The following is a 12415-nucleotide window of genomic DNA, read 5'->3' on the forward strand; positions in this document are numbered from 1 at the left end:
CATAACCTATTGTCACGTAAAACATCTTCACCACCACGATGGAGATTCTTAACTCAGGTCACATGGTGTGTGATGTATTGCGTGTGTGTGCGTGCTCATAGGATGGGTCCAATTCTTACCTAAACTACACTTAAACTAAGAACATACAAGGACAAGAAAAGAACACACTTTATCTTTATGGGCAATACATTAAAATTATCATTAAAGTCATGATTATGGCATCAATAGTTCTCACAAAATGCTTCAGCAACTTAAGTCGTAAAAAAAAATACACTTTCATTATACTTTTCTAGGTCCCCCCCCCCCCCGCCTTCTCTCATGAACTCTGAGTTGAAAAAGAAAAAAACATTTCAGGTATTGCCTCGTTCCTTCTGTCCATAAAATCAGGTCTTGTATCACAGTTATGGAAATGTCTCCATTTCATCGATTAATCTTCCTCTTGACATCACTTAATTGACGCTGAAGGTGCTGTTACGTCTTGTTACGTATGCTCAGCAATGCTGTGTAACCCCAGCCTTACTCTGTATGCCTAAGACTGTGAACCTACGTTTTTATTTATGGATTTTCTGTAAAAGACTTTTAAAAAATTTGCAAATTAACTTACCTGGGAATACAAATTGCTGCTTGTGTTGAAAGCAGTGCGCTGCTGATGTGAGAAACAGCAGTAAATACAGACACAAACAAAGAGTTAGCATACACCTGTGGATCGAAACAGCAGGTGAACGTATGCTCAGTATTCAATGGATGTATGCAATTTGGTAAGTGAGATTAGTGTGATAGAGACACAGTGTAAGCAGGAGACATGAGTAGAGACAAGGAGAAAGAAAGTCAAGAGAGACAGTGTGTATAAAGCAAGTGGCCTCACTTAGGATGTGAGATATGGGGTAAGTGAGAAGGGGCAAGCGAGACACAGGCCGAGATCGAAGAGGACAGCAACAATGGCAATTAGGCGAAGACACAACGATGAAAAGCAACAATGATAGTAATGGTAAAGTGGTCAGAAAAGGAGGCATGGCAGTTGGCAGGGGTTAAGTAGAATACAGATCACGGTATTAGCCACGAGTGGAATTTATGGCAAGTGGTCATTTAATCACCATAATTTATACTGCTAGAGTAAAAAGAAAATGCAAACAACAAAATCTGCCAATGGCTGACATTCAAGTAGTCGAGGTTTGCCAATACTTTGATCATTTGCCGGAGAATGGAGGAAAACAAGAGTGCTTAGAGGGCACAACGCAGAGCGGATGATGGGCGCGTGTGCGTGGAGCTACCGGCGAAGTTGAAGTGCGGTTTGGCGTGGCGCACGGCTTGTGGTGACGGGTGGAGGCAGGGAGAGGGCGGCGTGGCGCTCGGGGGGTTGGAGATGAGGTGTGGAGCCGGTGAGGAGGGCGTGGATGAGGTGGTGCTTGATGGGTTACTGCTGGAGTCCGGCTGGTAAGGCACCGAAATCTGGTCCTGCTTTAAAAACGAAAGTGTAAATGCAAAAAAGATTTACGTTAATCTACGTGTTGCCAAATGCAGTGGGTAACCTTGCTGTGGCACCCGTTACTGTTGACATTAACAATGGAAACAAGATGCACCACCATGCAAATGAACAAAGATTTGGCAGTCCGTGCCTGGGAGCTTCAAGTTTACCCTCCCCGACTCCTTGTGTAATACACGACACACCTATTCACCAAGTTGAAGAACACGTGCAAATACAGCTAAATGCAAAGATGTGTTATCAAAATAACAAATATAAACGATGACTAATCTGCGACTGTATTACTTAAGGCTACTTTCTTGAACGTTGTAAGGCATTTATTCAGACTGTGAAATGATAATGCCTTCACACATTTCATACACAGAAAAAGCAAGTTTTTTTTCACAGTTTTTTTGCTGCACCAAAGCTGTCCAGAAAACACATTTTAACCAAATAATTTCAACTCTGCAGATAAGGCTACTATGACAACATCAGCAAAAGTTTACAATGTTGGAGTAAAGGTAAAAGGTGTAGCCTGGGCTGCAATTTCTTGCCCATGGCACTGCTGGTGGAAGGGTCTCTAATAAAGAGAGCTCCTGAAAGGCCCTCTAGATGGTGTCTGGCCTACTCTTCCATGCTGGCAAGAAGTCTAGGAAATGGTGGGAGTATTCACTACACGTAACGTGCTGTTCGACTGTCGAGAACCCATTTATACACCGAGGTGGACTGAGGAGTGAATGATTAAAAAAACTTGCCCATGGTTTCAACTACCGCGCCAGGACATGGAACTGGCGACTCCCCTAGATGTATGTCAGAGATGTTAAAAAATAATGGTACCTTCTCTCTGGGCAGAGTCTTGCTCTGATGCAAGTCAACCATGCGATGGGGACGTCTGTTGTTCATGTCGCAGGGCACAGACTCTGTGCGCTTTAAACCCGCTGCACGCATCACGAGAAAAAAAGGTCATATTTATTTCATGATAAAATGAATATGGTTAATTAATGTGGTGTTTTTGCTGCCGTGGTAAATCACGACAATGAATGTGCTTTGCGAAACTATATTTAAAACATTTGCTATATTTATTGATTAAAACAGGTTTTAAAAAAAAAATTCAAACCTGTTACATATTGTCTGACTACAAACCAATCGCAAAGAAACGGTAAAATAAAGACCTTGCACACTGCACGCTAATGTAAAATAAGTCAAGGGAAGGTTTCTCATGGAAACATTGAGCTAAAAAACTAGCCCTGGTTGCTAAGGATTATCTGGCGCTGATAACAAAGGACCATTAGTGCCCTGTGCTGACCTAATGCAGCCATTTTGTCGATGTTGCGATATTGAGTTGTGCAATGAGCCTAAAACAATATTAATGTTTTGTTTTATACAGCGGCATCATTCATGCAAATTGCATCTCACAATTGCTGAGAAACCACAGCCAAGCTGGAAGGAAACCATGTGGTGAACCAGTGCCAAGAAATCCCCAAACTCTGCAGTTCTCTAGATATGAAGATGTTTTCAACAAATTAATGAGTGTTGATATATGTAGAAGAAAACCAGAGCACCTGGAGAAAAACCATGCACACGAGGGGTAAAAAGTAAAATTGCATCTCTGCGAGATGAAATGTGCATGAACACTATATAAAACTAAACATTATTCTTATTATGATATGTTTATTGCACAAGTGATTGCAATGTCAACAAAATGGCTGTCAGGTCAGCATAGGGCACCAATACAAAAAGCAAAGATGATATTAGTCTGCACTTTGCTGTATCTCCTTCATCTGACCAGCCAGTTCATAATAAAGGTTTTTGGGTTAGATCGCGTTAAATGTAAATGTGTCATTAATCCACAACCATCCGACGCAGCTAATTATTAAGGTGTGTCACGTGAACAAAACGTGCCAATCAGCTATTACTTCAGCACATCGGTTCGATGGCGAGTAAACCAATAGCATTTACAATTGAGTAGGGGTATGGCACCTCGACGCCCATGGGAAGGGAGTTTCACATTTGTGCGGTGATCCACCAGCCCTTGCCTCCCCAGTGCTGGATTACAATCGCATGCCGCGCACCACCGCTAAAGGGTTTACATTTAGTGATAGGTTGTTACCCTTTAAACTGGTACAAAAACTGACACCTTTATACAAGGCATCATGTTTGCAATAACCACAACACAAGCAGTCAAATTGCAAACAAAAATAAACAACTCTGATGATGATAATGATATGCACTGTCCGTGAAGTTAATTGGTCCACACCCGAGACAGCTTTTCTTAGAGCCTAGTCTCACATGGTGTTGGACCAGATGACGCCAAAAGGCGCACAACTCATCTGGTCCAACACCAATGGAGACTAGGCTCTAAGAAAAGCTGTCTCGGGTGTGGGCCTATCAACTTCAAGGACAATGCATATCATTATCATTATCAGAGTTGTTTCTTTTTGTTTGCAATTTGACTGCTTGTGTTGTGGTTATTGCAAACATAATGCCTTGTATAAAGGTGTCAGTTTTTGTACCAGTTTAAAGGGTAAAAACCTATCACTATATTTTGCCACTGGTAAAGAGGTCTCATAGTGGGTTTACATTTGTTTATGTTATGGTTTAACAAAGTGCTTTTACTACTGTACTTGTTTTTCGACCTGTAGAGTTTCAGAAAGCTTCCCACTTACGGCGTATAAATAGGAGACGACACGGAGGCGCTTCCTTTGTGCACTTGTTGTGACATTTTAACCTGCATTAAAACAACAAACAGGATTTGATTAAAATAGTTTAGTAGGAACGTGGATTGTAAATAACTGTTTGACAAGTCCACACATTTTTATTTTTACCAAACCAAAAATAGGGAAGGGAAATTGCGACAACCACAACATTCTTGAATATATTCAGAAATAGCCGACTTTTTGGATATAAATGCACCCCGCTTGGTAACAAGGCCATGTGTCCTTGCCTCAGAAGTTGCCTTATTCCTTCCCCTACCAGTAAAATGTAAGAATGTGTTTCTTATACCATAACTGTGCTTATACATGGTATCCATATATACAGTTATAGTTTCTACTGTACTATACAATATAATGTGAAGAATATATGAACGAACTACTGAGCCAAACAAAAATGTGGATGCGTTATAGATTTTTACTGATTTTATCTCCAAAATGTTCATGAAATCCAGTTTCATGTTTTAGAACTTGTCAAAACATGAAGAAATGAATTCCATACAAAACATGATGTATTAAATGTTTACCTGAAGAAACATTTACACAGTGTAATTTTACACACGTGTTAAAGTTTGAGCGCTCTACCCCCCACCCCCCTTTATGTACCCGCGGCTTCGGAAACAACACAAACCTTCTCCACAAGTCGAAACATTACCTCACGTAAAATATGAAAGCATATGTATGGATGTATGTAAAGTAAATGAACATGTTCTGCTGCGATTAAAATCGTTCCACTCACTTGCAGTTTTTACATTTAACGCCAAACAGCATTCCCTTCGCACACACCATGCAGGTCTGTGACATCCAGTATTTGGTCGAAAATCTACCAAGAAATGCAAACAAATGCAGCATTTACCAGTCGACCTAGATAGCAGAGCATTTCTACAGTATCACCAATACATGTTAAACCTGTTGTTGTTGAACTTCTTTCGCAGCGTACGTAGCCAGCCGTACTAATCGGAAGTGCGGTAAATTACTGGTGCATATTATTATTTTGCAATGTTTTCAAATAATTGTAATGGAGAAGATTTAATGACTCAATATATCAATACAACACTTTTTTGCTCCTTTAACAATGAGCCAAAAATAAACATACAAGGAGGTTAAACCTGTATGAATTCTTACTGCTGGATTGTTTTAGAACTATATCTAAATCAAGGAGAAATTGGGATTGGTTGAAAACATGTAAAAACAGCGGTGTTATTTCACTATCTACAAAGTGAGACTGCAAACCTGTGTTTTATTGAGTTTCCAAAGTCCCTGCGTGCATTCTGGGGAGACCATCGCGGTACCGTCAGTGTGTCTGGGTACAGAAACGGGGGTGGGGAACATGATTCTTAAGCCAATGATAATATACCGTAAAACTCGACAACCAAAAGATGACACAAACATCTTTTGGGAGGTTATGACTGGTTGTCAAGTCAGAAATATTGCTTGCTCAACAACCCAGTATTATGACGAGCAAAACACACACGAAATCTATCTACACCTAAGCACATATGATGAAAGAACAATGATATCTTCGCCATCATTCAATCGATTTGAAAACTAAAAACGTATTACCCAAGACGAGTATGATAAAAATGTAAGTGATATGAAGTATAATTTGGATCAAAAGTATGAAAACTACATGAACAAACATGTTATATTCATGTTAATTTAATGGCCACCACACGTAAATATTCAGTCAAAACAAAGTGACGGCTGCAACATGTCACGATCATTCGTATTTCAATTCAGTCGGGAAGTTATTGTCAACTATAGCCAGAGCATAGCCAATAGACGTGTCTACACAAGGCAATTAATATAAAACTACACGAGTGCAACTCTAATAGCATCGACTCTGAGCCAAGTAGAGACTGGCTGTAGCTCGCTAATGAATCTGAATGTCAAAAAAGCACCAGACATGCAGTTGCCCAGTTAGAGCACCATAATAAAAACTCAATTTGGAGACAACATGAATTTAAGTTGTTTCACATTCTGCACCAAAGTACACTTAAAAAAAGTAAACAAAATAATCAAATGGCGTAAGTATATCATGATTTGGTCACCAAAAAATCAATATTGTCAGTATTCAGGGCCCGCAATTCCATTAAAGAATCGTTTGTCTTTTCAAAATAATTATTATGGTCTCGTTTGTATTGTTTCTCATTTCCCCTGTGCCTATTGTACAGCTTTGTTTGCCTCACGAGCCCAAAATGCATCACTGCTTTGTGCAGATTTTACAAAGTGAATAATTAATTCTGGCAAGCATGCCTCAACGCACGTTACTAAGAGGTGAAGCATCTATCGATTTAAAGCTTTCGTGACTGCAGGGATTCATCTTCTTGGTTCTTTCGGTAAAGTCACGTAGAAGGGAAATAATAAAATAATAAAAATTTTACATAAGCAGCAGCCGTCCTCAGGTGACGGCTGCTTGCGTTGTGGCCGAAACGTCGTGAGAATTATTTTATTATGTAAAATTTTTATTATTTCCATTCTACGCGACTTTACCGAAAGAACCAAGAAGAAGGTGAAGCATCGTTACGCGGATAAAACAGTAATATTCGGACTGAGTGGCCTTACTCTGGGGAGGATCATCGGAGATGGGTGGGGTGGTGGGCGTGTAAGGAGCGCAGCCACAAGCCTGGCGTGCCAGTCGCTCTGCAGGGTTTATCGGAACACGGGGATGCATGGGCAAGTTTTCGCAGCTCCCCGCTCCACCCTGAATTGCCGGGTTCAGGAAAGGGCGCGCCTTCTTGGAACCTCTGATAGTGTTGGTGGGGGAAGGGAGGGAAGGAGACAAGTAGATGCGCATGGAAAGGAGGAATGGAAGAATTTGACATTCTTTGTCACGCGAATACAAGCCAAGCAATGAGCAACACAGCTTGTTTTTTTGTATTCTTTCACAACGCATTTCACACCGCAGTAATCGTATACTTTTTATCAGTAAATGCACACGCTAGCCTGTTACCACAAAAGTCACCTTAAATATATTTAACACTACAACTGGGTATGTGTGTGCTGGACACATGTTAAAACACCTTCTAACAAAAAAATATCACTGAAGTAGTCTATTTTAAATAACTCTACGTCAATTAAATGAACCCGTGCTGCCCTCTAGTGCTGATGTGGCTGTATAATCTAGCAACAGTTTTCGCAAAAGCAATACAAAATATAAAACCAGCACACAATACTCGCGTGGCCTCAGGATACAATAACCACAAACTATTACGTAACACCTACCACAACAAGGTGTACCCAGCGGAAACGCTGATCTGGTAAAACCAGCTCATGAACTAAAACACTTTCGTAATGCTGCAATTATGTAACATTAATAATTATGGATCTTCAAAAACATGTTATTTTAAAGAATATACAATTCACATGTGTACGCTAAATCTGGAGTAGAGCAGAAAAAACATTCATAATAGTTTTTTTTTGTTAGATCGCGTAAATATGAATGTGTTGTTAAAACCGTCACCACCCGACAGCCAATTAGTAAGGTTTGTCACGTAAACAGAACGTGCCAATTCGTTACTAGTACAGCACATTTTTACTACAAAATGAATAGCTGCAAGGTTTGGAAAGCTGTATCACATTTGATTTCACTGTATCTTTAAAAAAGAGATTGCAAGCACATTGTTTTTGTACACTGGAGGCATAAAACTGAAATGTAAATTTTACATTTAAAATATACAAGGCTGAATTTAACAAGATGTATTTAAATACTGTAACAATTAACCAAACTGTGCTTATTAGCCTGATATTCGATGGGGGGCGGACACTTTCAATTATGGTAGCGCACCATCTCCAGTGATGCATACTGTTGGCATGAAAAAGCTGGGCGCACACAAAGCAAATCCCCGCGCAAGAGATGATGGCGGCGGCGGCAGTAGCAGCACCACCAGCAAGACGGCTTACCGCATGTTGGCCACGTCCTCTATCCGGTTCGCGAGCTGAGACTCGTGCGACTTGCTGCGATGCAAGGTCTGGAAGCCGGGGAGGAGGTGCACCAGCTTGCGTGACACCGGCGGCGGGGGTGTGCCGGGTGGCCGCATCTTCAAATCAAATCACCTTAAGTTAAATCACTCGGCAAGCGGTGCGGCACAAGCGTCACTAAAGAGCTTTGGGAGACTTTGTGCCTCGCCTGCCAATGCTTGCTAATAAAAGCACAGACGTACAGACGTTACCAGTAGAGCTTTGTTTTAAGCACATTTTCTCGTCAAAAGAGATGAAGGGGGAGACTAGCGACAGAGAGGAGTAGCTTCAAAAATGTATACACACATTTCTGGAAGAACAAGGTATTAACACGTAGACTGAACATGAAAGTTGTGAGTAGAATGGTATTCCCAACAGCACTGCACAGAAATTTATCTTTGGCAATTAATAAAAAAAAACAGATGCAGCAAGGATAGAATCGCTCGAGTTGCAATGATAAAAGTGAAAATTCTCCATTCCCCAGAATGGAAAGATGGCCCAATTAGTCAGTCATGGAAGAGTTACAAAGAATTACAAATATAACACTGGTCAACACACTTTTTCTGGCATAAGGTATTCCAACGGTTTCAAGGTAATTTTGGGGTGTTGATTCCAAATCTGGCATCAGTTTTTGTCTATCACATCAGGTATTTGAGATATCAAATATTGCATTTTCAATAAAAACTGCAGAAGAAAAATATTAAATAAATGTGTATATCTACGTAAAATTATATTATAAACACTATCCTAAAAATACAGCACCATATTTTAACACTAAAGCAGTCACTGACTCGCAACAACTTGCAATCATAAGTGAGAGTTAATTTCAGGTAAAATCAATGAAAATGGGGTATGCGGATAGCATAAAAATGAGATGTGATAGAGCAAATCTGAGATCAGATTTGTAATCAGCACACTGAAATTAGTCTAAAACAGCTGCAAAAGTCCAGGCCAGAAAAAAACGTTTTTTTTGTTGACCAGTGTAATCTAAAATACTTAAGGATATGCAACATGGAAGGATGAGCGACTGAGGACATTGACAATACGGAGCAGTTGTCGCAGTGGTTTCCTAGAAAAGATGTGTGATGGACAGAGTATGTATATTAAATCAAATACCGTAGCCATTCCAGAAGATGGGTAGCATGAGTAGGGTGTTCACTTAAACGGGGGAGACTAAAGGGGATATGGTCTCGTGTTGCAGGATCCTTAATGTAGCACAACTAACTGGGCACATTATGGAAGAGAATATCACACCCACAAGAGGATTGTGGGACCCCCCCCCCCACCCGTGTTAATCATAGCATCATGAAAGTCATGAGTCTACAGTTGTGACAACAATACCACAACGGGGCAGCAGGACCCTGGGTAATCATAGCATCACCAAAGGCAGACGAACCACGAGAAGTATCAGGGTAGTGCAGTGTTCTTCATTGCAAGGCCCGCGGGCCACTGCTGGGCCCCTGGTGGCCTTTGGTTCGGCCCCCGACAAAACACAATGTGAAAACACCCCATCATGCCGTCAAAACCAATGGTGGGCCTCACAATGATGTGTCTTATCGGCCAAAGTGCCCGCCCCTCCCCCCTCTAAAAATTCGTGAAGAACTCTGGGGTAAATTTCGATTTAAAGCTTTCGTGACTGCAGGGATTCATCTTCTTGGTTCTTTCGGTAAAGTCACGTAGAAGGGAAATAATAAAATAATAAAAATAAAACATAATAAAATAATTCTCACGACGTTTCGGCCACAACGCAAGCAGCCATCCTCAGGTGAAGACCAGGTCTGTTTACGTGACTTTACCGAAAGAACCAAGAACTCTGGGGTAGTGGGACCTGGGCAATCAAAGCATTACGAGCAGCCAATGGCATTCACAAACATCAGGAGAGGAATAGCTACTGCTCAGTAATCTACCATTCAACAAACCACCAGGGACTGGAGAAAATACATCAACATAAGGTTTGATACGTGTATAATATGAGAATATCCGGCTCACTGACGTATCACACCTTGTCATGGTGATTGGCTCTGCCGGTCCTGGTTTACAGCCAATGGGGGGAATCCTGGGGGCATGGCCCTGACGTGATGGAAGGGTGACAACTATGGAGATTGGTTCTGCTGGCTTTGGCCTCAGCCAATGGGGAGATGAGTCAGGGGCGTGGTCCCGGGAGCTGACGAGGGAGCCTGGAAGATTCGACGCAGGCTAACGAGGATTGGCTGAAGCGTACCACGTGACCCGGGGATTAAATAGGGCTAGAGAAAAATGACACGTGGTCAGAACGGGAACCAACGGAGGAAGGAGCCACGCGAGAGCGGGGCTCCGAGTTGCCACGTGGCAGTGCGTCTCTCTCGGTCTATCTGTGCCTTCACGTTGTCTACCAGCAGCGTGAAGTAGATGTAACCCAAAGTGAATAAAAGACGGATTCCAGAAGTCGTCTCAAAGAGTCTTATTACACGTGGAAAAACTAGAGGGAAATATGTCTCGAGTATTCCAGGAAAGTGTTCCCGAGAGTTTTGCTGAATGGGATGAAAGAACGAGCGCATTTAAGTGTCAGGCGCCAAACCCAATTAAGGAAATATATCCAATGTGGGTTTAGAGCAGACAGAGGCAAGCAATAGAGAATTTTTCTTCTTGGTTCTTTCGGTAAAGTCACGTAGAAGGGAAGTAATAAAATAATAAAAATAAAACATAATAAAACAATTCTCACGACGTTTCGGCCACAACGCAAGCAGCCATCCTCAGGCGAAGAATGAAACACCCCAAGCTTGGAGCGTATATTTAAGCTGGGTTAGAGGGGGGGGAGGTGGGAAGAAGAGCGCCTAAACAAAATAATTTGCATATCAAGAGGAATTCAGCATATGGAAAATGCGTAGGAGGTGGGCGGGGGGGGTTCCAAATCAATACTATGCCCGTGCATTATGCAGGATTAGCAGCATCAAAGGGGGGGGGGGGGGGAAGTGGGGGAGCATTAACAAAGGAAAGGAATGTTAATAGTATGTAGCTGTAGTTACTAAACAACCACGTAAAAAACTACAGTATAAACTGCATGACAAACTAAAGTATAAACTACATAGCATCATCAGTAAACTTACTATACTCTACAATAAGCTGAGTTACTAACAGTAAGTAATACATGAAAAATTCTACGTTGTAAAAAATTATATAATATGCTTCCATCTAAACTTTATTCTCTTACATCACACGCGTCTATACCGTACTATATACTTCCATAGGCAAAACCAACATTAAATTACATACTGTATTGCTATGGAACCCCCCCCGCCCACCTCCTACGCATTTTCCATATGCTGAATTCCTCTTGATATGCAAATTATTTTGTTTAGGCGCTCTTCTTCCCACCTCCCCCCCCTCTAACCCAGCTTAAATATACGCTCCAAGCTTGGGGTGTTTCATTCTTCGCCTGAGGATGGCTGCTTGCGTTGTGGCCGAAACGTCGTGAGAATTGTTTTATTATGTTTTATTTTTATTATTTTATTACTTCCCTTCTACGTGACTTTACCGAAAGAACCAAGAAGATGAATCCCTGCAGTCACGAAAGCTTTAAATCGAAAAATAGAGAATTTATTTAGCAGACTTTAATCGTGACTTGTTTGCCGAGAAACCCCATGAGAATCGCGAGATCATTATGTTATTATACATAAGAAAAGCAGACTGTTTAAGAATGTGTATGACTCCAAGGGAATGTGTGGGTGGGGTCAGCGAAGAAATAAAAATTATTTTGGTGGACCGGTGTTCATCTAGTGTGGATTATGTCATCCACTGTGTTCAATGCTGTGCTGCTCAAACATGTGCTCACTAACCCTGTGGATAGCACAAAGACAAGCAAATATTTCAAGAATCGTAATGGATCATTTGCAATTGAGGAAATTAGCGTGCACGGATGATTGCAGGTTTGTTAGAGAGGACCTTGGCTGTGTCATTGAAGCTTTAAACAGTTTTACCGAGGCTGCACACAAGGCTCTTGATTTGAACTTCCCAAAAACAAAATTGTTGGCAGTGCATAGCAATGGAATATTGTGCACACACCCTCCTTATTGCAGGTGTCAGTAGAAAGCAAAGTGTTTTTTACGTATTATGCAAACATAAAAATGTTTACAGCTATTATTAGTTGTATAGAACCACCTATTTCTGACTGAAAGTCACTCTTTTCTCACAATGGCGGTTTGTCATTACACCTCAATCCCACATCAAGTGTTCCCTTGGCATCCATTGATATTTTTTGACATCCATTTACAGTTTTGTAGCCATACACAATCGCAACAAATGC

General features: G+C 41.2%; 1 protein-coding gene across 2 annotated transcripts in view; it reads right to left on the minus strand.

Moving 5' to 3' along the window:
• LOC144719467 (kinase suppressor of Ras 2-like) overlaps positions 1-12415 on the minus strand; it is a 51045-nt gene that overhangs the window by 15060 nt on the left and 23570 nt on the right. Inside the window, exons 5-12 of one of the 2 annotated variants that reach the window (XM_078595406.1) lie at positions 8077-8213; positions 6739-6920; positions 5407-5476; positions 4913-4996; positions 4129-4190; positions 2300-2400; positions 1272-1458; positions 605-643 (exon numbers count right to left, since the gene is read on the minus strand). In XM_078595406.1, the coding sequence (XP_078451532.1) occupies positions 605-643; positions 1272-1458; positions 2300-2400; positions 4129-4190; positions 4913-4996; positions 5407-5476; positions 6739-6920; positions 8077-8213 (862 nt within the window). Of the gene's footprint in view, positions 1-604; positions 647-1271; positions 1459-2299; positions 2401-4128; positions 4191-4912; positions 4997-5406; positions 5477-6738; positions 6921-8076; positions 8214-12415 lie in introns of both variants that reach the window. The other variant, XM_078595405.1, reaches the window with a different exon arrangement.

This window comes from Lampetra planeri, chromosome 6 (assembly GCF_965212315.1).
Source record: "Lampetra planeri chromosome 6, kcLamPlan1.2.h2, whole genome shotgun sequence".
Lineage (NCBI taxonomy): Eukaryota > Metazoa > Chordata > Hyperoartia > Petromyzontiformes > Petromyzontidae > Lampetra > Lampetra planeri.